The 27,966-nt window shown below is 35.5% G+C and overlaps 2 protein-coding genes across 4 annotated transcripts; both read right to left on the reverse strand.

The window, feature by feature from the left end:
• Positions 1-1,080: 1,080 nt before the first annotated feature.
• LOC145613274 (protein S-acyltransferase 8-like) lies at positions 1,081-10,109 on the reverse strand. The gene is made up of 5 exons (XM_081668347.1): positions 9,758-10,109; positions 4,349-4,534; positions 3,782-4,084; positions 3,445-3,678; positions 1,081-1,902 (listed from the first exon to the last, which is right to left on the reverse strand). Exons 1-5 carry the CDS (start codon positions 9,794-9,796, stop codon positions 1,426-1,428), a joined length of 1,239 nt encoding a protein of 412 aa, XP_081524473.1. The 5' UTR covers positions 9,797-10,109; the 3' UTR covers positions 1,081-1,425.
• A 1,482-nt stretch (positions 10,110-11,591) lies between these two features.
• On the reverse strand, positions 11,592-25,976 carry LOC145613161 (5'-3' exoribonuclease 3-like). 3 transcript variants are annotated; one of them, XM_081668223.1, is made up of 23 exons: positions 25,659-25,976; positions 22,486-22,588; positions 22,316-22,392; positions 22,036-22,227; positions 21,808-21,927; positions 21,662-21,724; positions 21,406-21,555; positions 21,117-21,281; positions 19,809-19,886; positions 19,602-19,688; positions 19,043-19,297; positions 18,840-18,935; positions 17,712-17,807; positions 16,578-16,648; positions 15,868-15,996; positions 15,722-15,798; positions 15,039-15,079; positions 14,873-14,947; positions 14,609-14,766; positions 13,721-13,825; positions 13,553-13,628; positions 12,550-12,710; positions 11,592-12,447 (listed from the first exon to the last, which is right to left on the reverse strand). In XM_081668223.1, exons 1-23 carry the CDS (start codon positions 25,857-25,859, stop codon positions 11,850-11,852), a joined length of 3,174 nt encoding a protein of 1,057 aa, XP_081524349.1. In that variant the 5' UTR covers positions 25,860-25,976; the 3' UTR covers positions 11,592-11,849. The 3 variants fall into 3 exon arrangements, with proteins under 3 accessions (XP_081524349.1, XP_081524348.1, XP_081524350.1); XM_081668222.1 differs by having other exon boundaries at positions 13,721-13,837; XM_081668224.1 differs by lacking the exon at positions 25,659-25,976 and adding an exon at positions 23,011-23,278 and having other exon boundaries at positions 13,721-13,837.
• Between the last annotated feature and the right edge of the window lie 1,990 nt (positions 25,977-27,966).

Below are 27,966 nucleotides of genomic sequence, written 5' to 3' on the forward strand. Positions count from 1 at the left end.
TTGTTTTTGTTATTTGCAACATTTTTGTTTTCACGCAAGTCGATATTATTTTAATCGTAATATTTTTAATTATTTACATGTAAAATTATAAACATTTGATATTAAAATAGTATAAATCGAAATGAATTTAATACGATCACATATGATTATATGTTTGCTTATTTATAAATCACTGAAGCTAGGCAAAGTGGAGCATATAAATATTGTAAAAATAAAATTGTTACAAGTATAAAAAAAACATAGGAACTTGTATGCTACCTCCGCTAGCAAGAGAAGATTCAAATCACTATAAGCTAGTAATGGGACTCTTTACAGAAGAATCATCGCCTCACTGGTAGTAGTATGGCCCCGACAGGTATATCTGGCCAATCTGGGACTATTTACGGAAGAATCATCGCCTTGCCGGATGCCAGTAGTAATATGGCCCCGACAAGTTTATCTGGGGTAGGAAGCGTGATGGCAAAAAATGGAAAATGATTTTGACACACCTTTATGTGAGACTACAATTATCTATGCTATTTTCATATAAAGGTGTACCAAATTTTATTAATGGTGTGCCAAAATTACTTTCTCAAAAAATATAAGTAGTTTTTTTTAAAAAGAAAAAAAGAAGTCAGATAACAGTATTCTCCAGTTTGATCAATTTAGTTAATCTATGGCACTCCTCTGGCTACAACTAGCCAGCTGCTGCTACAAATATAATAATAATGCTTCGACCGCAAACATTTACTTCCTCTGTGTTTTTTTAAGTGTTACATTTTGACCGGCACATAATTTTAGGCAATTTAATTGACTTAAATAAAATAAGAGGAAAGTGGGGTAGTTGGAGTTTTAAAAAATTCTAAAAGGAAGCTAGTGGGGTATATAGTTCATTGAAAAGTAATGAATGTAATATGAAAGATATAATAAAAAAAAAATAGTAGTGGGTATGAATAGGGACCATGAGAGGAGAGATAGATAATATTTTAATGTAGGTTTTTTGTTAAAAAAAAAAAGTGCAACACTTAATAAAACACGACTGAAGTTAGTAAGTGTAACACTTATTAAAACACGGAGGGAGTAAAAAAAGTACAGAGCATGGAGGTCGCATACCAATTACAAAATTTCATCCAACAAATTCGTATTTACAAAAGAATTACCAGCAAGGCCGATATGATCCCAGTTAAGGTAACAGACCATGTCAAACTATATCTTTCTAGATCTCACACACGATCCTATTCACTACTGCTTCGGATATAATGTCAAAAAAATTGATGCAATAAGATACAACTTGGAGGATGAAATCCCTAGGCTGAGACTGAGGGGCAGGGGCTGTGCTATAAGAGACACCAACCAAATGGGGGTCAGATTGTTAAATCCCAGAGATCAAATGTACAAAACTACATCAACTTCCATCAATCACGATTCATATTAGAAGCAGCAGCATTATCCTTCATGTGCATGTCTTGCTGAGACATCAGGTGCAATTTCCCAGCTCTCACTTCTACCCCAACTAGAGTGTCTGATATCAGCGCGAATCGGAGCAGTATGATAATCCGAATGGACTGAACCCGCATAAGATTCACCCTCTGAACTATTATGAAGTACGTGGTTTCCTCCACTACGTATAGTATCCTCTATATCTTCAACATTACGGCGCTGTGAAATCTTTAGCAGATCTCCCCCGAAGTCCAAGTCATCTTCTACCTTGGTACGCAGGTCACCTGTATCATCCACAGGTTCATTTTCTGGCGTTGTACGCAAAGGTGGTGGCCGTGGTACCTCTTCCTCAACAAAAGCCCGAAACTTGTTTCTTGATGGTTTGATCTTTGAGAATAACACTTCAGCAAAATTATTGAAACACCCTCTATTATAGACATTGAGCCTGCTGTCAGTTCTATAACGGAAGTTCTCATATGTCGTCTGATGGAGGAATGAATAAAAGTACATCAGGTGACAAGAAGCAGTGACCATTTGATAAGGGGGGAAAACAAACGAACGAACGAAGTACCAATATTGAGAAAAGCAAGATAATATATGCATCTTAAACAAAGTCGAAAAATACAGATGGCATAGCTGATCTACAAGATAAATCACAAAAACCAATCAGACATATTGCTCACATTTGAACATTATATTTTAATGATCAGCAAAACACTAATATAATACTTTTTTTAAGTCGAGTAAATCTCCAACATTAGAGCCCTCAATCTTTACTTAATTATTATAGATCAGTAGAGAAAGAAAGTTATGTGCTATACTGCTATTGGTACATATGAAGTACCCCACATGTTAATCATTATCCGGTTTTTTCCCACCATATTACCAAGAATCTTAATTTGGTGGAATTTTTTAATAAAGAGTTCATTGCTTATTAAACAGCAAACATCCTTCTCCCTCAACCTAATCAAGTATAAGCTTCTTTGTAGCTCAAAAGTTGACTATTCACTCTAAATTCAGAACCTTCAGGACATCAAACTCATTAACTAGGAGATGAACATAACGATCAAGTAGCAGGACGACACTAATCAGTAATCACGACTAAAGGCAGTGAGTCCTATCATCTATCATCTTCTAATTATTCTTGCTCAAATATAACTCAAAACACCAGCTCAAAGTTGTTCCTTTCATGCTTATTGGCTTCTTTAACAAAAATGAAACTCATGTTTTAAAAGAGCAGTCACTTCAATACTCACCCCCTACACCCCAAAATAATATTGAGCTTATTCATTCGAACAAAAAATTAAATTGGAATAAAAGGACTTTGTTACTCGACTCTTTGATTTGCCTCATCATACATGATACACACAACTTTACGAAGCATCAAATACACTAAGACAAACCCTTTTGTAACAAAATTTGTTGTTCAGTTATTTTTTTATCAAATTAAAGAAGAAACAAATGAACCAAAAATGGTCTAGTAAACCAATAACAAATCTTTGTCATACACTTCAGAGCAACATCTAAGTTTTAGGTATCCAGAAAAACATGCATACAGTTAATGACTTCAAAGCTACTGAAAAACATTGGTGAAAAGATAAGGAACCAAAATGAGACAACACAATGCATATCTTTCCCAAAACCCATGCATGTATACCAAAAATTTCACCTAATATCTTTTTAAGTTTCAAGAAAAGATTGCAGCAAGAATATGCTTTCTCATAATCATCTCTAAACATTACTATGGATTATACAGATAGCCTCTAAGAAAAACCCACATAGCCAATGTAACTAGTATGACAGAGCTTAGTTGGCTACACCTAAACAATTGAAGGGGCTTGGGGATGAATAAGCAGCACTTCAAACTGACAACATTAAGAGTTAAACTGACAGAATATAAAAACAACCAATGACTAGAACATTTAAAATATATTAAGAAAAATATGAATTTGGGTGGGGAAAGGGTGAATGAAAAGAAACACAAATGTATTACTCCAAATAAAATACTCAGCTAACATGACGGACCTGATTTGTGCTGATAAGGTACAAATGGAAGCCAGTGAGTCCACCGACAAACCATAAAGATATGAAACAATAAGCCATAAGGACTACTGATGCTGGAGAATCTTTCATTGCTTTCCAAACAGTATAATGGTTGTCATTCATCAGAACCTTCATATAGAAGGCTGAAATGGCAAACACATAAATGCACAGTAGAGTAGCTGACGACACAAAGAGAAAGAAAAACCGGTAGTTGCGCTGCAAGAAAAACAAATTTATCAAAGGTAACCAAATTAGGTATGTATAAGGTAAATTACATCCGCCAGTATACCAAGAAGCAAGACAGTAGCAAAAAAATTACCAGACCAATACATTGGCCAACCCAAGGGCAATGGTGGTCAAAACGCTCCACACAGTTGTTGCATATCGAGCAATGAGAGCAACGCGGTGGTCGATAAAGCATACATGTGTCGCAATACTTTACCCTCACTGGAATTCCATTAACCATAACTTCTTTCGTCCGAGGAAACTGAAGGCCTGGTGTTTGTCTTCCACCAGTCTCAACAACAGAAGAGTCATAACGGAATTCTTCCTCTGGTGGATGTGAATTACGTGGCACAATCCCTGGATCCCTCGTCGAAGTACGCAACAGAAGAAGTAATACCTTTTATAAATAGCAACAAATATAACACAAGTAACGCATCAATAAACAGAAAAAACAGAAATAATAGGCCATAAATAAATTGAAGAAATACAGACTGTGAGACAGGCAAAAGTCTGGCAAAAGCAAAACATAATTTTGATGGTAAGCAATCTATTTTAAAATTTTCAATCTAACCAAGAATATGAAGACTTGGGCAACATGTAAAAGTTATATATGCAAACAATAAACATAAAAACCAAAAATAAGGTCCATCAAAAGTCTTACACATATTGTAAAAATAATGGCTACCACCATGATTGCATATCCAGCATTATACGAAGCAAATTGGTGACGGAGGTGCCATGCTACAAATATACAAAAGATGACACTTGGAACAGTGATCAGCAATACGGTGATAAGTAGTGATTTAGCATCTGGCCCTAGGATTACTCGTCCATTGCAAAGAAATATCTGCAAATGTCAGTAGAAGATTAAAACACTAAAATTTTCACTAAATACCACCAGTTAAAGCTGGAAAACAAACAGGAAGTCAGGAATCACAAGTAACCATAGAAGTAATAGAACATACTTTTTTAACCCCCGAGAGGGGGGGGGGGGGGGTGGTTAAGGAAACGGAAAAATAAACACATTAGATCATCAAATGCAAGAAAAAAAAAGGTTAAATGACCCAACAAAATGCCTCTGGAGGACAGGCAAGTAGGCAACCATATTTAGGTTCTATAAGGAGCGTATACAAAAACAGATAAAATCAAATAAAATATATCCATTTCCAAGCTAGGGATTTAGTTTCATTCTATTCGTTATCTGTTAGCAGTCAGATTGAACCTAGGGGTTCTGCTACATTCTATTCACTGATACATTGTACAAAATATCTCTTGTCCAAACTCCCAAACATCCTTTACAATATCATTTGGTATTTAATGACATATTTCTTATTCAGTCACGAAGAATGCTTTAATAAGTAGGCACCAAATTTGTGGGAAAACATAAAGCAGCTCAACTATCGACCATTAAGTGCACTCCATCCAACTAACAAGTTACTCTGCTGGACAAAAGTAAGATCATTTGTATAGGACCTTTGCATACTTCAATGGGTGATTACGTATCAGGCTATCAGCCACAGCATGCTTATACTATTTACTGACTAAAGCATTTCTTAAAATCAAATTTTTCAAAAAGATTGGACTATATTGTAAAGCTGGAAACAAAATAAATTCAGCATGGGAGATCTCTCTCTAAATCAAAGCAACTAAATATGTTCACTGTCACAAATAGATATAGGTCAAGTTATATGTATAATTCCTTGTGGGCCAGTACATATCAAAACAGTGTTGAATTAATAAAGCAAGGAAGCAATAATGGAGTCTTCAGGAAAAAATCTTTCTTATCATCCTGAAAGAAAGAATAATCAAGAACTTAGTATACACAAAGAAAAATGATACAAGCATAAGTCCTATTAGGTCCTATTCTTTTCAACTGACTATTCCTAAAATGAAATTTATTTATACTGACTCAACTAATTAAGACTATTTAGCTGATTAAAATTGACTCTTACTGGCTCTCTAGTGGTCTAGGGTTTTTGTTTTTGTTGTTAAAACTCATTCACGCTGAGTGCTGACCAAGCTGCAGTTTTTATGATTGAAACTGATACTCACAGATTAGAAATTTCCCAATTCAAACGCATTTAAAAAAATATAAAAAATTTAAGCTAAAGGGAACAGAACCTTATAGCTAAACGGTCCAGAAAAAGGAGCAAATAAGGGCAAATATTAAGAGACGGTCATTAAATCAATGCAACCACCAATTTTTCCCATACAGGCAGTATTTGCGAGGCCAGACATGAAAAGATAAACTTCAACCATAAATATGGCCACTTAATCAGTTCCTCTTCAATCCTAGGGCAGCTATCGGCAGAATCCAACTTGCAATGTACTCTGACATTTCATAACTTAGACATCTCGGCAATATCTTCTAATTAATAATATTGCTCCAACTCAAACTCTTAACTAAACTAATGAAGCAATAAGCTGCAACAGAATCATTTTGCCCCAGAAATCTTGAAATAAATTTCAGCCCATTTAGCAAACAAATCCAGATATAATTAGAGAAAAACACTGCATTTCAAACCAAGTTAGGTGCCGGTATAACCAAGAGAAAACAGGTCAGTTAAAAGGGTTCCTATAAATTCAATTTGTTTCTCCACTAATACAATCGTTTTCTAGACTAAAATCACATCAGTATGCCACACACTTTTTAATAACTTCTTACATAGGTTATTCCAAACTAGTAGAGAGAAAAAAACAGCGTAATCTTATATTTAAAACGTAAAACATAGGTTTGTCTCCCTACCTTCCATTTCACCCCAAAAAAAAAATTTAAAAAAAAAAAAAAAAAAAAAAAAAAAAAAAAAAAGAGGAATAGATCCAAACAAAAACTCAATTTACAGCTCTTTTCCTTGATTTACGTCCATCTTTGTTCTAAATCCAATGTGCAATAGGAATCCTAAAAGCTTCTGGAAAAAGCGTTATTTCAAAAATCTCTCATGAGATCCTTAGTTAAAGCCGCTTTGGGTATTCATAAAATAAAGATACAGTAATATTTCTGACACGTTTAATCCAATAGAGAAGCAAGAATAGCTCGACAAAGTCTTTTTTACCCCAACACAAGTTTAATCATCAACAGTCCCCAATTCAAACTCAAACACCGTTGCACCAAAAGGTTAGAAAACTTCTAGCTCTACGTGGAAAAAGCAAAATGACAAATGCAAAACATAAGGAGTGGGGATGGGCACAGGGATGTGAAAGAGGAAAATTGTAGATGTTCATGAAGGAAAGTTATAATTGAGATGTAACAATTAGTAACTAATTTATACCCTAGATATATAGAAAGAAAATGAACCCACCCAAATTAGGTCATTCAATATAGGTCTTAACAGTTACAAGTAGCCACCCTTGCTATGAGAAAGGGACCTGAAGAAAAGCCAAGGACGAAATTTCCCTGTAGACGTTATGTACTAAGAGGCTCCTCATAGAGAACTCATACTATTAGCTCTTCATAATAATTTATCCAAGGGAAGGAGATTTCCTTAGTAATTAGTTTTTGTCTAAGATCCTACAAAATTACAGGTTAGACCTTAAGCGCTAAGACCCTCACCAGACTTCAGTGATGCATACAGCACTAGTATAGGAGGAAGTAGAAAGGATAATAACAGTTTCAGTATCAAAAGCAACAATGGTTGCAAATGACAGAAGTGCACTTTTCTGATAATCGATACAGGGTAAGTGTGGGAGAGGACATGGCATAATTTTTTTAATTTGGTCATATCGCTTATTAACAGTGTGTACATCTCTAAAATTACCTTAATTTGCTCTACATGAAACAATATGTAGCTGTCCTTCAAGGGTCAGCATATTCAGGAAATTGGCTTGGGAAAGTGGGAAACTAAAGAACTGACACAGACACAGTTGCTAATACATTGCACAAATAAAACCAATTAACCAATTCAAACTCACACTACAATTTAAAAATTAAAAATTAAAAATTTTAAAAAAAATAAAAATAAAATGAAAAAAAGAAAAACAGACACACGGAGTACTACAAAAAGATGGCTAAGTGCACAATAAATTGAAAATGCTGCTGAATTCCACTAATTAAGTAGACAACAAAATTCTCTTCAAATGGTAATTAGTTTAGCCAAGGAATATTAATAAAATGAAATAAAAGAAAAAGGGAAAACAACAAACAACACACGTAAGTAATACTCTAATACAGTTTGCATCCTTATCTCAACACATCAACACCTGTTTTTTATATGCAAATCCTTTTAAAACCCATGGATGTTAAAACAGGAGATAAGACTTAAATGGCAGCCTATAGCAACTACAGAAGAAACAGATTAAGCAGCAAATTCGAGTTTGAACACCTTTGAAAAGCAATACTCCCCTCTACCCTAAGGAAATCGAAATGAGGGGGAAAATAAAGGGGTGGGGAGAACTAAGCAACAGCAGAATCCATGGAGGTAGTATTCTTCACTTTCTTTTTCTTTTTTTCTTTTTTTTTTTTTCTTAAAAGTAGGATCTCCAAGACTCCAAGTGGTATCCTTCCTTTTAATATTTCATTCCTGACAGAACCGTCGAATTCATTAGATTTAATATGGATTACTCTACCGAAAAATGCTATCTTCGTTTTCGTTTTTTTCTATACTCCATCATCTCTGTCGGGAGTCTAAATTAGACTATGAATTTGCCTGATCAGAAATGACTGTAGTTTATCAAAAAAAGAAATGACTGTAGTCATTGTACTCCATATCATTTTCATTTCTGTGGCTACAATTCAATATCGAGGAATATTACCATTTATATCCTCCTCTTAGTTCATTTTTGCATGCGATTTTTAATACTCTAGGTTCAAGATCAAATTCTAGGGTAGCCATGCAGATTGAGGTCTAATCCATCAAAGATTACAGATATATATGAGACTCTTACTTTTCTGTAACAGTACAAAAATACAGTCCAACAAGGTTATAAATATAGTTGAAAAGGATATAGATACTTACACACTAAATTCCAACAATATGGGCAGAAAAGGTAATATTTGGCATCTATCACCAAATGAGATTCTTAACTCAATTTGTTCAAAGATAATCCAATACAAAATTCAAATACATCTGAAAGCAAATAACCTCCGCTTAAGGGAAAAAATAAATTATCCGTGTGAACCCCCTCGTTCATCAAGGGCACTTAAAAGTATAAGCAGAAAATAACCACAATATAGTAAAAGATTTATGAATCTAGTTTCTCAGACTAGTCTCTCTTCCACTAGATCAACAGATAATTGGAAGTCTACAAATAGAAGATTTTAACAAATTAGTCGCCAATTTCACAAAAGCATGCTACTTCACTATAGATGGGCAATTGTGCAAATACAAAAATAAGTCGAGTGTTTCCATGCTAAAGGGTAAACACACGATCAAAAACAATTTTGCTCATTGAATGCAATTAAACAAGCCCATCCAATGAGCAGGACCAACAAGCATTCGACACTAAACTATAGCTCCAAAGCAACAGATACTCAAAATTCTCCCCAAGTAGGATTTGAACCTATCTCATTTTTTAATGCTTATGCAATCTCAATATGCTTGCTAATTCATCACCAATATCTATAAATCACCCCAAAATACAAGATTCTACCACCCGAAAATTCTCCCTATACTGTCAAAACTAGTAAATCCCATAACAAACCGATTATGAAGAAAATTAGCAACACTAAAACCCCAAATTCAAAAGCAGCAACTCCAAAATTACAACCCTAAGCAGCACTATAACCCATGTATTCATATCCAATTTCTCATGAAAGAGAAAAACCCACCATACTTCTCACTAAAAAAATACAACAAACCCAATAATTGTTAGCATTAACATACCATTCAAAGCAATATATACCCAATTTTGAAATTCAAATTCATGCCCAATTTACAGCGAAGAAAAAAAAAATCAGCAAAATTCCAACAAAATGCCCAGAAAAAAATTACAACAAACCCACTAATTTCAAGCATTAACATCATAATTAAAGCATAAAAATCCAACAAAAAACACAAAAATAAAACATGAAACACAAAATCAAATATGAAGAGCTATAACCTAACAAAACGCTTAAAAAATGCAGAATTCTTACATTGCTGCCCTTCCAAAGTTGATAAACGCGCTTCTCCATAAGAAAAATCAGGAATTATCAAAGAAAACCCTCTTTCTCAATCTCTTCTTCTCTCTGCTATAGCTTGAAAGTTGAAATTACACCCATATCAAAACAAAATCAACACAATTTTCCCCCTCTTTCCCAGAAAAATAGGAGAGAAAGAGAGGAAAAATGGTGATCGGAGAGAGAAAATGGCGGCGTCGGGAAATTGATAAAGGTGGGTGTTGTTGTTGGTGGTTGTAATGGAGGAAGAGAGAGAAAGAGAGGAGGGGTAATGGTGGTAATTTTGCAAATGAACACAGAACACCTCCAAACAAACAAACCCCAAGAAATTTACACTATATTTTTTGTATTCAACCAATGCTTACTTTTCGTCATTTATTCATCAATTTTAGTATTTTTAACCTTTTATTTTTGTATTTTTTTAATAGAAGAAGCATCGTTTCTTATACGGTTTGCCTCATAATAAATTCTTGGATTTTTTTGGGGTGTGCACAAATTTTTTACGTGGTTGGGGATATCGTTTGGCTGGGGTTACTTAGTCGATTAGGGAGAATTTTTTTTCCATTAGCAGAAAGAAGCGTAGTTTCGAAAGTCCTAACCTAACGTTCGAATATCCTTCATCGTCCGTTGATTAATTAGAAACTAATAAGGACATGTACACTTGAGAGTCCGAATAGACCAAAACTTGTAGTATAACGTTGGTTGACAAGTAATCACACAACATAGGCTGGCGAGCTCTCAAAATATACATGTAATAGGTTGACAAGTAAACACACCAAAATAGGTATCATGTGTACTCCTACTCCATTATGCAATAATCACAAGTGATATCAATTTACATACCATTGTGAGATAAATTGACTTTCACCAAATTTCCTCATAAGTCAACTTCCACTAAAAGATACAACATGTTAGAAGAATGCCAATTCTCGAGATTAATTTGAAAAGGTTTTCATTACCCTGACAAACTGGTTTTAGATTGCTTCTAATTTTTAGCTTTTTGAGAGTTGATTGATAAGGTAGGATTATAAAGATCTCTAAATTTAGCTTTATTTATTAATCATGATCATTGTAACAATGAAGATGATTGTAATTATCTAATTTGCTCATAAATCGGCAATTATGACTTTATTATGCTTGATTTATGTATCGCAATTTCCATTCATTTTATTAAATGTTGGTTGAATTTTTTGACCCTAAATTGCATGTATATTATACATAGAGAGAAATCTTATAAGTCATCTACACAATTTAAGGATTTTATTGGTTTTACATGTAGTAATCAAAAAATGAAACTTCGTGCATTTTTATTTGAGTACTAAAATGGATACATTCATTTTAGTCTGAAGTAATATGGCCCACATAAGTGCAATGGGCTCATGGCCAAAAGAGGTCATATACTTGGCCCAAGATTGCCTACATTCATAGAACATTCCTTGAGAACAAGGTTAGTTCATGGTCATTCTCTTGCCACAAAGAGGACCAATTATTAAAATTTGAACTCCAAATCTCCAATGGACAAAATTATACATACTTTAACTAGTTACAAGTATATTATTGCGAAATCCTGTTGATATAATTGTTGTAATTTTAATTGTAATTAGAACATTTAATAATTGCTTACATACCATGATACTCAAACAATTAAACCCACATGCCTTAATACGACAATCAACTCTACGAAACTTAGCGCTACAAGCCTAAAACTATCAAAGGCGCCACAAGAAACAACCAAGTCCCACCATATGAATAACGATTGTTCCCGTATCAACATTAAGATAAAGAGTTACTCTGTAAAGAAGATATGCAGTTGCACTTTCCTGAAAACAAATACTTCTGCTTCAATTTTTTATGGCCAAGATTGGCAGATGATATTGTACAACAATAAATACAATACAACTATGACAAAGGAAAAGCCCCTATATGTTTAAAACTCTAAAAAATGAGAGGAAAAAAATTACACAAATATGAAGCTGAAAGAATGCTACAGAATGCTATAATCTGAAAATTGCATATTTTACAGCTTTCCCTATCTCAGACATCTTTAGCTCTACTTCTAGCAATTTTACTACCGGCCACGACTAGATGGCCTACGACTTGATCCTCTTTCGAATGCAGCGTAACGGTTTCCTCCTTGTTGGGAACCATTACCATATCCTCTACCACCCCCTCTACCAGCATTGTGAGACTGGGGGCGCCCACCCCACTGATTATAGCCACCAACACCGTAACTTTGCTGATGGTAGGCTCCAGGTACAACAGGAGCTGCAGGCCCAGCAGGAGGGTACTGAGACCCATTTTGATGAGGTCCAGGGGGATAATATCCCTGAACAGGAGCTGAAAGATTACCTCTTGCACCATGGTGGGGACGGGAAGCAGGTGAACTGTATGGCCGACTGTGATGGATTTGTGCAACGCCAGGAGGTCGCTGATGTCCAGGGCTCGGATAGGCTGCTCTAAGAGGCGGCATTATCCCACTGTGTTCCTGACCATAGTAACTGTTACCTGGATGTGGGTTGACAGGTCCATAAGCGGCAGAGGCAGTTGCATAAGCTGGAGCTCTGGCATATCCACTCTGATCTGCCCTCACTGATAAACTATTAATCACCAGCCGATGTGCTGCCTCACCGAGCTGACGACCAGATATGCTCCCAGGGGGATTTGACCTGCACAGAACAGACAGATATATGAAGGCTTAATCTAAACATTATGGATCCAAATTGTCCACCTTCAGACTAAATTATTAGGAGAGAGATTAAAAAGTATACCTTTGACTTTCCGTATGCCGTCCTATATTATCCATATGCCTTCTTCCATTATCCATATGCCTTCTACCATTATCCATATGCCTTCTTCCATTATCCATATGCCTTCTTCCATTATCCTCATGCCATAAGACAGGCTCTTTTAAATCTCCCATAGAGACAATCTGCCATAAAATTTATATGAGCCACAGAAGATAGACATTTCGCAGCCAAAAAAAGGCAGAGGGAAGCTGTTAGCCAGCATGCAAACAAGAGATTGCAAGTCACACATGTGAGGATTTAATGAAACACATATCATTGTACTAGAGTACAGAAATAAGGAACCCATGACTTGTCAAAAACATGGAAATATCATCATCCAACCCAGACCCCGAAGTAAAATCTAGGGAAGATATAACCATACAATCAAAAACACAAACTAAAAAGGTATAGATGCAGACTACCAGCTACAAGAACAGTGAATGGGATATTAGCAACCTATACAAAATCATACTTAAAAAGGGCAGTACAAGAAAAAATTGAATGCTTCATTCAGGAAGGATAATAAAAACTCTCAAAATTGGCTGGATATTACAGAAAAGGATGCTCCTGCGGCACCACAGAAAAGAAGAAAATTGAAAGAGCCATAGCTGTATTCATGATTACAAATGTACAGTCAAGATGTAAAATTAAAGACTGGCAAGCACCTGAGGGAAGGTAAATGCTAAAAGCATGTACAAAACGTAATTCAAAGGGCAAGCAGGCTGAAGAAACATTTTGGTTGCTTGGAATATCTTAATTTACTAAAACGTAAACAGAACTGTTCTTCACAAGAGCTTTTCAGGGCCCAAAGAAGGCCCAATAAAAAGAAGGGGAACCATTCACTCAGGTGCAGAGCATAACTCTGCGAATTTACTAATGATATTTAACAGTTCATAAAGCAATCACTAATTTAAAAGAAACATATACTAAATTAAAGCAAATGTACTGGCAGCAACAATTTAGATTCTATACATGAGAACATTACCTTCGTTGGAAATTTCACCCCTGGTGGTGGCCGTGCTATGTGTTTGTGATACTCTGGGAGTTTGTATATTGCACAACTACAGAGAAACCATAAAATTAGAATGTCAAAGATACAGCATGTCATAAATAACCACAGGTTCACACTACAAAAGTGGAGGTTATATCTTACATGACTTGATTGTCTACAATATCTTCCATTCCAGAAACCGGGGATCTGAAAATAGGAGGGCAAGGGTCTCCAGCACAAAGGCAAATGTAACCATTCATCCCCCCACTGCAAGCAGCCCTAAACCACATCAGAAAATGTACGAATTGATCTCAAAACTCATTGATGACACACACTGAAATATGATTAAAATTGAAGTAGATAGCAGGAAAAAGGTTTCCAATGTGGAAAATGCCTAAGTAGATCACTTGGTCTAGAGCAAATCACAGCAACCACAAATCTCCATTCCCCAGAAGACAAAAGCCTTCCCTAGACTATATTAACCTGCTGAATGTGGATCATAAAAGACATGGATTGATGCAAAGATGCATCACTGCATCCCCACTCAAGAGAGAACATAACAAGCCCAAGAAAAGAAAGCAGTTTCCCACCCTCACCCCAATAAAAGGGGAAAGTGTTTGCGGAAAAAAAAAAAAAAATTAATCTTTTCAACATTATCTAGGTCGTATCCCACTATCCTCAGAAGCTGTACCCTAATATTATTCCTAGATTTACTAATACGTTTCAAGACCGAAACCAATATCTGACTCAGGCATGTGACAAGTACGACAGAAATGCAGCAAGGTAGGCGGAGGAACCGAGTAATGCAGCCTCAAAGACTTGGTTGTTTGTCAAAATTACTATCAAGGGATTGTGCACCATGTATATGCTCAACCTCAAATGGATAAGACAACATGATATACATATAAGCTAGAGATTATCACTAGTCCACTCAAAAAACTTTACTAGAGATTAATACATATAAGCATATAGGAATTTAGACACAAACACAAGCACAAGGACACAAATACCTAATTAATATTCAAATAGCATCAAGAGCCCCACAAATACCTGGCCTTAGGGTCGATTTTTTCTTTGACTAGTACTCTTTCTCCCTCTTTCATTTGCTTACAGCGATCATCAAGTGAAAATATATAAGGGGACAGTGGATGCGATACAGAAACAAACAGCATGTCCGACAAGATACTGTTCCTTCTCTTTTCTTCTGCCTATAGAAACACAGTAGATTATCAGGATTAGTACCCAGACAGAAAAACTAACATTGTCACGAGACCAGACACTACATCAGGTCATCAGTCTCTCTGAAACACATACCGTTAAAGTATGTTCAACTTTTGCAATTTCAGCAAGAAGGCGGGATTGATCAATAAAAGGCAATTTAGCAATGCCCTGTAACATTTCCAAGCAAAATTTGTCAAATTTCAAGGCATTATCACGTAGAAAGCCCAAAAAAAAATATGGCCAATGCATGAATAGAGACCTGCCAAGCAAAACGCTTCCCATTCATGTCCACTTCAAAATCTGAAAGAGGAACATATATGCATAGTTAAACATAATCTAGTACGCAGATTTACAATTGATGAAACACAGCTGTTAATCAACAATCATACTTATTTTCCCTTCATTTAAATTTCTAATTACCACTCATCTGCATGATCTAAAAGTAAGGAAATTATTTATTCAATTAAAAAGACCATGAATTTTCATCTCTAACCCAAAACCCTACAATGGAAAGAAAGCATTGATCATGTTCCCTATCAACAAGTCCAGAGTCTAGACAACTAAAGAAAAAAACACAAACATATATATCCCCTGCAATACATGAAATTGTCTCCTGTATAAGATTAATGCCCCTTCAAATCTAACCGCAACTTAGACAGGTTAGACCCCTTCCTTGTTACAAAGCTCAACAAAGCTGACCACCCACACACTCTTGTGTTAGGAATGGAGAAAATTAAAATAGAACATGTAGTGTGCAGCACAACAATGATATATAATGTCGGCAAGCTATGAATACCCTTTACATTCATGAGATAAGTAGCACCAAAAAATAAAAAATAAAAAGCGACAGCAACCTTTACTCTGTATTATTTAAATTGAAGCTAATTAATTTTCTTCACAGCTGTACTTAAATATTGAAACCATTCTTCATAAGATACATACCTGTTGGGTAGAAATCAATAATTGGTGAGTTAGGATCGCTCATCAACTTCCTATAAGTCTCAGGAAGTGCATGGGAACTGCAAGTAATCATTATTAGAACACTGTACTCAGCAACTAGAAAAGAGAGAAACAGTAACAAAAACAACCTCGCAGCAGGGAAGACTCCCATAAGCTGATCAAATGGCTTGAAGGGAGAACCAAGCTCAAAATTGATATCTAGGTGTGCAACATCCTTGATATCAGAAGCAAAGGGAGCATAATGATATGGATAGAACCTGTAAAGTAAACATGAGATAAAAAAAAATAAATAAATAAAATAAAAATAAAATAAAATAAAATAAAAAATTTAAGAAAATACATTAAACATGGGAAGAAAACAAACCAGGTGCTACTATTATATTTAAAATTAATGTTTCCAAAATGCCCACCCCAGTGTAGACAATCCGCTAAAAATGTAGTCATGTAAACAAAACAGGCAATCATTGAAAAATATCTATGTGCTCTAGCCCTCCCAAAGAATCATATCATTGCCTCATTGCGCAAGTTAGTCATAGGGTAAGTTAATTTACGACGAGCCATTTAACCTCATAATTCATTGGAAAATGGCGTGGGACAAGATAAGGAGACAATAAGTTGAAACAACTTTGTCAATTGCAAAATCATTGATGATTCAGCTTTAAAATTCTGAGTGCATGCCAAGTAGGCATTCCATATAACAACACCATTCACTCAAATGTGACAAGAGATTAAAACACATTTCTAATGAATTGTGTTCTGTAAATTGATAATTGACATAGGAGGCAACAAGATAATAAGACAAAAAATCAAGACCTGAAATAAAAACAAACTAACTCACCACTCCCATGAGCAGACTCCTTCATAATAATAATGCATAACCCAGCACAAGCCTTCTGTGTACTTCAAGACCTGAAACCATAACAATATTAATCTAATAGTCCGGATAAACTGAAACAGTAAACAAAACACACAAGTAGAGAAAGACTTCTACATAACACCATATAAAAATTATCTGGTCACAACCCATGTAAAGAAGGCATCTTGATAAATATTCTCATCACCTTCACAAGTATATTATCTTTTCTAATCCACATAAAACCCTAGTGTATACTCCATTTACAAAGAGTGTCAATGTTCCAACTTTGGCCATTAGGAACAAAACAGCATTATACACTCTTATCAATCAATCAATCAATCAAAGCCTTAATCCCATAATACACTCTTATGTATACACTAAAAGTAATTGAGCAACAACTTCGTGACATCCATATAGAGCATCAGCCTTCAATCCCACCCACTGACAGAACTATTTTTTATTCAACATTTTTTCGATTTCAATCTCTTAATACATAAACTAGACGCTCATGTACTACAACATTGAGCCCACTAGTAATGATCAAGGTCCCAAATATTGCTCAAGTGTAGCTAGTTCACTTGTCACCGTAAGCAAGGGTACGTCACAGATTCAGCTATTCCTACCAGCATAAGTCAAACAGTGACACAACAAGACTCTGCAGCATAAAAAATGAGGGAAAGTAATTCAAGAGCCATTAATTATTCCATTATGATACAAAAGCCAAGGATAGTCCATTATATACATAGCATCCTCGAAAATCTTTCAAAGAACTAGAAATTTTGCAATACATGGGAAGTAAGAACAAATTCGGGTTTCAACTTTGTTGCTAAAAGGCGAGTCTTAAAGGCAATTAACAAGCAAATATTGAGAATAACAATTGCAAGTATTCATTTATTCTACATCATCAACACCCAACAAACCCCATTAGACAGCTCAAAATAAGCTAATCCGAGTGTAAAAAACAAACAGTCATGACATTAAATGAAAATACAGATCATTATGCAAGAAATATGAGCTAGTAGGGCCCAAAATATAGGAAACAAACATAATCAAGAAAGCATCACCAAAGAAAATATGTAACAATAAATCTCAAAAAAGCAATCAGAGTAAACTTACAACATCCTTACGAATGCTTTCCATTTCCTCTAAAGATTTTGCAGAGAACTTCTCTTCATAGTACCTTTCCTTCCATCCAGGCTCTCCTAATTTAATCTGATTCAAAATGAAACGGTGTAAAATAAGCCAGATACTTCAAAACCGATACAAGAAATTCTTAAAACTTGATAACAACATATTAGCAACTAGGAATGAGAACGCTGGAAATTGGTAGTTAGACTTAGAAAAAATTTAACATCAGTAATTATGTCTAACAGATACAAATAATATAAACCACGAATAGAGAGAATTTTGACTACCAAATGTAGCAACTAGCATAACATCGAGAGTATAAGAAATCTATGGTACAATGAAGAAGAAAAGTATAAAAGAGAGAAAATTTAACTTAGCTAAATTTATTGTTTAAAGGTAACAACCCCATTTTTTCTCATATCACTCTAAACAAATTAAGATGACTACCTTGCGTACATCATAGAAAAATTTGCATACATCATATACATAACCTCAACTGGAAACTATAATGAATAAGGACATGAAGTACTGAGTTCCCATTACTGATTGCAAAGTACATGTCCTTCTAAAATTCATATTAACTTGACATTAAGTAGAGCTGTTTCCAATCAACCACTTGTATATTCAGTAACCACTAGAAACTGCTATAAGTTAAAGAATGGAGCTAAATTAGTTGAGGTACATTAAATTATATAAAATTATCGTAACTTACAATATCAATCAACAAACATTCACCTACTGCCATGGTACTGACTCCCTCAAACCACTATAATCCGTATGCACCAAAAGGTCCAAAATGAAAGAATCCTAAAATGTTATGTGGCACATAAGCTATGCCTATTAATCCCCAAATTTAAGGTTACGGAAATGATAGGGAATACAAGAACTAAAATAATACCAAAATTCTATAACTTGCATATTCCAGCTGAGTATAACAATAGACTTTACGCAATAATACTACTCGTACAATGAACTACTTGTATTTCAAATGTACCAGTTACATAAGGCATCTCAAGTAAACAATCCAACTTATATATTATTTCATTAATACCAGAACAAAAATACTACAATTAAAATATCTATCAGACAGAAATAGAGGATGGAATCAAGATAAACCTTATCTTCCTCCCGGACATCTGAGTTAAAACAATCAGACTTCTCACGAATGGACTCTTTAAGCTTTGCTTTCAAGTCTTCTTTATTTTCATGAGCCTTAAGAAACAAAGAAAAATAAATTATTTCAGAGTAATATGAAGACAGTAACTTCTTTAAAAGTACAAGAGACAATGTGTAAGTGGCTCAAAAGTAAGAAAACATACTTCCATTTCAAGACTATTTTCAGCCTGTACAATAGCAGCGCCAATTGTTGCTCCAGAAGTACGTGCCATTTTCTGAGGCTTACTTTCTGAACCCCCGCCTGGTCCCTTTTGGAAGGGGGAAGGTGATGGAGCTGAAGCAAGGCGAGAACCATGAAATCGTGACACAGGGACTAAGGACTCAGGCACAACTTGTGGTTGCATATCATCTCCTCTTTTGGCATTAGCTTTGTCTCTTTTTATCCTCTCTGCTTGACGCTGAACAATCAAGAAAAGCATAGAGTACTTATAAACTGCATTACAAGTTTCTACCTCCTCTAAAACTTTCTATAAAAACCGCACACCCTTTAATCCAACAAGCATTATTAATTACAACTAATATCAAAGTGCTTGGGAATTAAGGCAACACCTGTGGTACAGATTGTTGGAACAAATATACACCTATTTCCAATATCCAAACATGAAGGGAAACACGGCAGCCTAATAATATCAGCATCTACAATAAATTGATAACTCCTTCAACCACAACAACCCACTATTCTGCATATAGGAAATAACTAACCTGGTGCAACCGAGCCCTTTTCTGAAAGATCTGGTCTTCATATGATCCAATAGCTTGAATAAATTGCTCAACTTTACTTAAGTCAGGCTGCACATACACAGAGTAAACTTTATCCTACCAGCTATCCATGCAAAAAGCTTAAAAAAAAAAGGGCTACCGCCACTATTAACGGGCCTACATATAAAAGCACCCAATCATCTTTAATACCTTGCTTCCATTGGTCAGATACCCGCCAATTGCACTAAATTCCTTCTTATACACAGCCACCAGCAAGTTTATTGCACCCTGATAAACAGTGAAGATAAATGATGAATAAGAGACAGAAAATAAGGTCCGCGTTTATGTTCTTGCATCAGTGAAACCACCAACTTCCTCTCACACCAATAACCAAACAAAGGAAAAATAGTCTACTTAAAATGCATATACAAAACTGTCTCAAATGGACCTGATCCAGGGTAATTTTGCACTAGATTATTTTATTTTCTAAATTTGGTGTCTTAATACTAGAGTGTTTAATTTCTAAAAACGCTAACTCCAGCGCCTAAAAGGGTAGCATGAGCATGATTAATAGATAACAGTCACCTAAAAAAAGGATAACTTATGCATGGGTGCACAATAATCTTATTGTAGCCCCACACCTGATCCATGTAAGACCAAGTGAGATGGATTTAACACACTCTGCACTACCACACTCTATGTTACCTGGACACGGCATTTTGGCCGGCATACCCGGGTCGATACGACGCGACACCGATCCGGGTATGAAATCCGTTCCGGATACTCCATTTTGTTCTCGGGTACGGCGGCCATTGAAGGAGTTGAAGCTTTGAAGAAGATGAAGACGGTTCTCAAACAATTTCGAAGATGAACACGATTACGAGTTTTCTCAATGCAGTTTTCTCTCTCTTTCTTCTTTCACGTGTATTTACTTATTTAATTTCTGAAGTTTTTGACTTTTTTTCTCCCTCCTCTCTCCTGATTTACCTAGCAGTAACATTTTTTTTTTAATATATGTGCTTAAGGGTGGCGGCTAGGGTTTTGTTTTAATTGGTAAAAAGCTTAAAAGGCCTTAAACCTATGTTTCTCTATCAACAACTTGGGCTTTTTTTAAATAAACAACTTGGGCTTTTTATTTTGTTTACTTTTTTTTAGCAATCCACTCACCTAGATATAAAAATCTATCAATAAAAACCACCTATATAATTTTTGATATATTATGGACAAAATTATTGCCGTATCCGTACCCGAGTCCAATGTTAAGACGGTGTCCCCGTGTCCTAAATTTTTGAGAATGGCGTATCCGACACTCGGATACGTACCAATATCGGATACCCGTACCCGTGTCAATGTAACATAGACCACACTCTGTAGCAATATCGACCAAACTATAGCTGCCAAGAACATAAATTAGTTACAAGGCTAATCATATTGGCTGGTTTAGAATTGATATGCTATTGACTAATACAAATTCTTCACAAGAACATAGCAACAGATGGGCAAAAAACATATACAAACCTCACGGATTTCCAGGGTGGGCATGTGAGGTAAAAAGTCATTGCCAACAAAAAAGCAGATGAAGATGAAATCATCCACAATGCGCTCAAAATCAATCTTACAAGGAGGATTGGGAATCCTCATCTCATGCTCCAGGTACTCCCTGAGAGTCCACACATTCAGGAACTGCAACAAAAGGCTCAAAGTTATGGAATAATAGTAACGAAAAATGAAAATACACAAAAATTATCTGTTTTCCTACTTCCGTGAGGAAAAACAGTTCAAATATAAGATAATATTAATGGCAAACCTGAAAAGGTTTTTTGGAAACAGCATCATCACCACCTTTCTCATCAAATTCCCCAGCCTTCCTCTTTGCCTTGCCTTCGCAATTTGCTGCTAAATGGCCAACCTGGCCACATAGGAAGCACTTATCTTGCTGTCCGGCAACAAATACAACCTGCATTAACAATCAAAAAATTTCATTTTAAAATTACCACAAAATCAATGAAATAATCAACAAAAAATACCTACAGAAAGAAAAGAGAAGCAAAAGAACAGCATACCTCTCTTAGGATCGAAAAATGAACTTCATGGGTCGCCAGTGCCAACATGATCAAATCTGCATCCTGTCAAAAAATATTTATCAATATAAAAAGAGCCCATGAACGGTTTATTTTGGGTGCATCTACAGAAAATGAAGTGATAATACCAATCCATATAGACAATGTCGTGTATTTGGATCGTAACCAGGAAGATTCCTTTGAAGGCGTATGTATGACATAATTTTGTGCTCCCCTTCCCCAGGAACATTTGCATCAGATAATATAACCTTCAAAATTCAACCACGGAGAATTAGAACCCTGCACAACCACCAAATGCTCCAAAACAACCAAATGCCTGAATTTATTGCAAAAGCCTTAAAACTTTAAAGCAATACCTTGACAGATTTCCACCCTGGATCATTATTTATTCTCAGGTGAACATAATATTGTAATGCAATAGACAATACAGCCATAAACTCTGTTCCAGGAGTAATAATATTGGTATCGAAGGTTTGTGACTCCTCTTTTGGAGGAAGCTTTCTTCCCTCTTGTTCGAATTCTTGCCGTAAACGTTCTTCTTCAGCAGCCTAAATGAAACCAAAAAAATACACTAAGCAAGTTGATTATTCATGAAAAACAAAAATCCAGAAGTATCAATTATAATGAATCACATACAGCTTCGGCTGCATCTTTAGCAGCCCTGAAACGCCTTGAACGCTGCTGATTCATCTTGGCTCTAGGAGCAACACCATCTGAAAGCAGTTATTGTGGTATTAGTATAATTCTAATGTAGATATCCCATGCACGAGAATTTGAAATAATTGGTAAAAGATCAATAAACCCACCAATTGCCATGTATAGCAGCTTTCTAGGACGAACCATGTTAAAAAGCCTATCAATGTAGTTGAACATATTTTGAAACACCTCCTCAAATGTTGCTGGAGAAGGCTGAATAAAAATGAAGGAAAAGGTTCAGACATACTGAAAATGCACATAAAATATTAGATTTTTCAATGTAAAATATAAATCTCAAGCTTAATTGATCAAAACATTGATGTCCCGAAATAGACGAAAGACCCACTCAGCGAATATCTAAAGGACATAAGAAAGGATGATGGCCAGACACGATAAATATAACATTCAACATGAAAATTAAATTCCACTCACAAAGAGGTTTATGAATGGCGAAAAAAGGCTGCAACAAGAACACAGGAAAATAAGGAAACTTCTGGCCTTTTCCTGATACTTAATTAGATTCATTGTGCAGTGTTTTAACTTTAAATTCCATCAAATTTTAAATTTTGCTTCACCTCTTTCACATCAAAAGCAAGCTTCTACTTCTAATAATTAAATATAATGAGAAAACAAACCTATGAGTCTATGATGACTCTACATGGTTCGAAAATGCAGCCGCACCATCACGATTCAGGCGATTCGTAATGGATTTCATTTTTACCGGACCGAGTTTTAGCGTTTTGGTGCGGATTTCTGAAATACAGCGCATTTCGGACCGAATCGTCCGATTCGACCAATATACTCATACATTGCCCATGATAACGCCCAAATCAGGGCTTTTTTCGGAAATATTGCGAGATTCTTAAGTAGTTTTCCGGCGAGCTTCAGAGTTCTCCATTAAAGTCGGTTGTTTTGCAGCATAAAGAGATTTTTTATTGAAAAAATAACATGTGGTTGGGAGGGAATTGCATAAGAGCTGGAAAGGTTACCCTTTTATTTTCCTCTGAAATTTGACCCCACAAGCTGATTACTAAGTAACAGGTGGCTCCCCCATATCTTCTTCTTTTCTTTTTTATTTTTCCCGCGTGACGCCATCCTTATTCCCCTTATTCAATTACTACTCGTACTAGTCTACCACACACAATACTACAATAGGGGGTTTAATTTTTAAAATGTACTACAGTAGGTTTAATTTTTATAATGTAATCCATTAACAGTATTAATTAGTATTTATAAAAATATAAAATTTCCAAATATTATGAAAAAAATCATAATACATTTGTTCATAATAAACATAAAAAAAGTTTGAGTCAAAACCGCAATGCGATACGCAACAAACGCATCAATTCCGTTACCAAATTACACAACCGTTTCCGCGATCGCGACCGAACCCGCATTTTCTAACCATGTGACTCTATGATGCAATCATACCAAACCATTTGAAAAAATGGCACCTCCTCCCACTTGATCAACAAATTATCAACCTCCTCCCACTTGTTAAAAAAGTTATCAAGAAGCAAGAGGCAAAATACAAATACCAAAAGTACAAGAAAATTCCATTTTTTTTCTATTACATACAAGCTAATCCTCCACTTCTGGTGGTTTACTAATGACAATGTAGCAATGGTTATGAATTGATGATTGTGAATAAAATCCTCACCCCTCAAGGTATCAGTATTTAAGTTCAAGAGATCGACAATTGCAAACTGCTCATAATCAATCCTCCACTTTCTCCACTTCTGGTGATGGTGATCTACTGATCGACTATTGCAATGATCATCTCAAAAATCATTTAAGTTGAAGAGACTAAGCCAATAAGCCACCACCCTCAAGTATGATGGACATACTTGATGGCAGAGATAGAAAATTGTCCATTTCGTCTCAATACTCTTAACTCCTTCATCATGCCTATCTCCAGTATGATGGCCATACTTGATGGCAAAGATAGAAAATTGTCCTTTTGGTCTCAATACTCTTAACTCCTTCATCATGCTTATCTCCTATTGACTCATGCTCTGGCGATCCCGGTTGTTCCCCTATCGACAACAAAACATATCCCCTATTGTCTCACACTCTCACTGTCTCATGTACCTACGTTCTGCCAAGAATAATCTAGTCACTACAAAACTGATGCATACATTACACTAGTAGTAGGCAAACCTCCAAACCGCTTGAAGTATAATATGCACCATTGTTCTGACACCATAAGAGAGGGGGGGGGGGGGGGGGGGGGACATCTTCTAACCTATCTGGCAATCTGGCATCATTACAAGCCCAAGTGATCACACTCTAAGCATAAAAACTAATTTTAAAAAATATCTATATGGACTTATGACACCTTACCCCTGAATCAAAGGAGAGGCGAATTAGCATTGGCAAACTATTCCCTGGAAATCAAAAGCATAAATCCCAAACCTGCCAACTTTCATAGGCGAATTAGCATGTGCCAAAGTACAACATTGATTCCTTTCAGGCCCACTTTGCTTGTTCCATATAGGAGATATAGTTATCTTCTATCTTCATAGGGCAACATATATTTCACGTAATCAAGCCATCCAATCCACCCAGTAGCAAATTAACCCAACTATAAAACCATTAATCTCCAGCACCGTGCAACTTAACTCTAACCAAACTACTTCCCGAAAATCAATAGTGCCCCCACATTTCAATTAATCAATCCACCCATATCCTCTCCAAAGCAAATCACCCCAATTACAAAACCTTTACTCTCCAGCACAATGCAACCTAGACCTACCCAAACTACTTCCCAGATTCAAAAGCGCCACACATTTCAAATAAAAAACCGCCCATATCCTCTCCAAAGCCAATCACCCCAATTATAAAACCTTTACTCTCCAGCACAATGCAACATAGAACTACCCAAACTACTTCCCGAAAATCAAAACCGCAACGCATTTCAATCAAGCAAACCACCCTATCCTCTCCACAGCAAATTACCTCAATTTAAAACCTTAAATCTCCAGCCACATGCAACCTAGCCCCACGAACACTATTTACCGAAAATCAAAAGCATCACACATTTCAAGTAATTAAGCGATTCGTATCAACTTCAATAGCAAACTACCGCAATCCTAAATTTACAATCTCCATCATACAATCTAACCCCAGCTAAAACCAACAAATTCAGCTCACCTCTACTGAACAATCATAAATTTACAGAAAAAAAAAAATGAAATCAAAATTTCATGCAAAAATAACACTAATCAACTCCAAATAACATAACATTAAGCAAAAAAATAGAAAAAAATTAAATATCAATTACCCGGTCCTCAGGATGAAAGCAGGGATGAATGATTCCATTCATATCAAGATAAAGATTATCATACTCGAGATTAGGATTAGGTTTACTGGTATCAACTGGAATCTTAATTCCATCGATTTCAACTTCTTCTTCCTCGATTACATCCACAACAATCAACGGATATTTCTCCGCTAACCACCGATAAAACGCTGGAACTCCCATTGCAGCAGAAGTTCAATGTCGTAAACCCTAGATTGGGAGAGAGATAAACCCTAATTTTAAAAAATTAGGGGAAAATGGTTTAGATTAGAGAGAGAAAGAGAGGAGAGAGAAAGAAGATTTTTACGACGGCAAAAAAAAGTAGGTTAAAGAGAGAGAGATTTAGTTGGACGATTTTACCCTCATGTGCGCGCCCTCTACACGTGTGCGTTTGTACGGCTCTGATTTTTTAGATATTTTATTGATGCTATTTTTTTGTCCGTTTGATCTTCAATTGTTTGCCGCCAATGTTTTTTTTTTCTTTCATTTTTTTTATGCATTATGGATATTCTCGATCATCCGGATGTACTCTTTTGCTTTTGACTTGTGTTTTAGCGGTGCACTATAGTAAGAGTATGTACACTTCAGCTTAATTTCAGTTCATTTCAATTCAGCTAAACTCTAATCAGTTTAGTTTAGTTTCAATCAATTCAGTTTAGCTCAGCTCTTAATTTCCATCTCTCATAAAATATTCATTTCAGCTGTATTCAGTTCAGTTCAGTTCAGTTCATCTCCAATCAATTCATTTCAGTTCAGTCCAGTTCAGTTCGATTCAACTCTAATCACTTTAGTTTAGTTCAGTTCAGTTCAACTCTGTTCAATAAATGTGAACAGGCCCTAAGTCTCTGATAGGCTTGTATTCACGACTTATTGATATAGACTCGGTGTACCAATGTTGATTACAAGAGCTGGTCAAAGGGAGGTATATGTCCGAAATGTAGCGGCTTATGACATGTCAAGTGAATTGAGTAGATTTAAACCACCCCAAATGCCTTTATTAACTATTTATAATCAGCGGCAATTACATCTTCAGTTACATTTGCACGTCCGTTTTCCCAAACTCTAGTTAAGTGATCCATTAAGGTAAGATGAGCCATTAGATGTGTCATATTACTACACTAATAGGAAAATAAGTTATTTGCACTACTTATATAGGCCTTAAAGGCACCTATTGCAAGCGAGTGTAAATGGTTGGTACCATAATTAGTAATGTTTTTTTTAAAAAAAAAAAAAAGTTTATCAAAGTGTATATAAATATTTATTAATAAATGCTTGTATTATTACAATTTCATTCCTAAAAAATTTAAAAATTAAGATGATTCAAGACTGGTAGTAAAGCATAGTTTGGGGCTCACTCAATTTATGGCCAATAATCTTAATTCCACGTAAAAACAAAGAGAAACTCTCATTACCTCTTCGTCAATGAAGGAAAAAAAAAAGCTTTGCTTGAATTCAACCAAAGGAATTAGAATCCCTCTAAGTTTCTCTAATCAACGATTCAACACTCTATAATTAGGCTCGTCTTTCATCTTCAATGGTGGCCTAGTTGTAGCATCGTTTGCGTTCTCCACATTAAGAGAAAAAGTCCGTGTTTCTTAAACGAAGACATTTGCATCTACTTTAATTACTACACATAGATTTGTGCGCATTGAAGTATATGGATTTGCATGAAGATGAGGCATTGTATCGTAAAGGATGGAGGAAGGAGATTTTTGTCAATGACAACACTAAATAATCACTTTTGGTTCATGTAGCATACCCCATTTATGGGATTAAGGCTTTGATTGATTGTTTGATAGATTTGTGTGCATTATTAGGAAAAAGACAAAAATGTTGTTCATTATTTAGGGATTATGGGCGAAAAAGTATCCTGTGCTAGAATATGGAAATGTATTACATGGAATTTGGTTCACAAATTGGTAGCATCTCAAATCAAAGAATGAAACTAGGATGGTGTATATATAGTGTTGGTAATTGATTCTTAATACCTTGTGTTTGGTTATTAATATGTGTTTGGAATTGAATTTTTGCTTTTCATTTATTTGACGCTTGTTTTGGTATGAGTGACACCCACCTTTTCCCTTGTGTTTCTAATCAAACTTCATGCCTGATGGGTTTGAGGTTTGATGTTTGAAATTGAAAAATTATAAAACAAATACTTGGTATGGTGTTTACCATTCCAAATTATTGCCTCGTATCTAAAATTTTGGAACCAACTAACTGCTAAAAGGATTTAATAAGTATAAACGAATTCGTAAAAGAGAATGAAAAAATGTTCTACCTAAGAGAA

The sequence above is a fragment of the Chenopodium album genome, chromosome 25, assembly GCF_948465745.1.
Source record: "Chenopodium album chromosome 25, dcCheAlbu1.1, whole genome shotgun sequence".
Taxonomy (NCBI): domain Eukaryota; kingdom Viridiplantae; phylum Streptophyta; class Magnoliopsida; order Caryophyllales; family Amaranthaceae; genus Chenopodium; species Chenopodium album.

Bases quoted from the DNA above. Each gene is read 5' to 3' on its own strand.
- LOC145613274 (XM_081668347.1), bottom strand. From the start codon at position 9,796: ATGGAGAAGCGCGTTTATCAACTTTGGAAGGGCAGCAAT. The intron at 3,679-3,781 runs GTAATTTTTTTG...TTTTTCTTGCAG, and splicing joins TTGGCCAATGTATTGGTCTG to CGCAACTACCGGTTTTTCTT. The intron at 1,903-3,444 runs GTCCGTCATGTT...TTCCTCCATCAG, and splicing joins ACCTTATCAGCACAAATCAG to ACGACATATGAGAACTTCCG.
- LOC145613161 (XM_081668222.1), bottom strand. From the start codon at position 25,859: ATGGGAGTTCCAGCGTTTTATCGGTGGTTAGCGGAGAAATATCCGTTG. The intron at 22,228-22,315 runs GTATGTGATTCA...GGTTTCATTTAG, and splicing joins CTAAAGATGCAGCCGAAGCT to GCTGCTGAAGAAGAACGTTT. The intron at 12,711-13,552 runs GTAATGTTCTCA...ATTTTATGGCAG, and splicing joins GGGTGAAATTTCCAACGAAG to ATTGTCTCTATGGGAGATTT.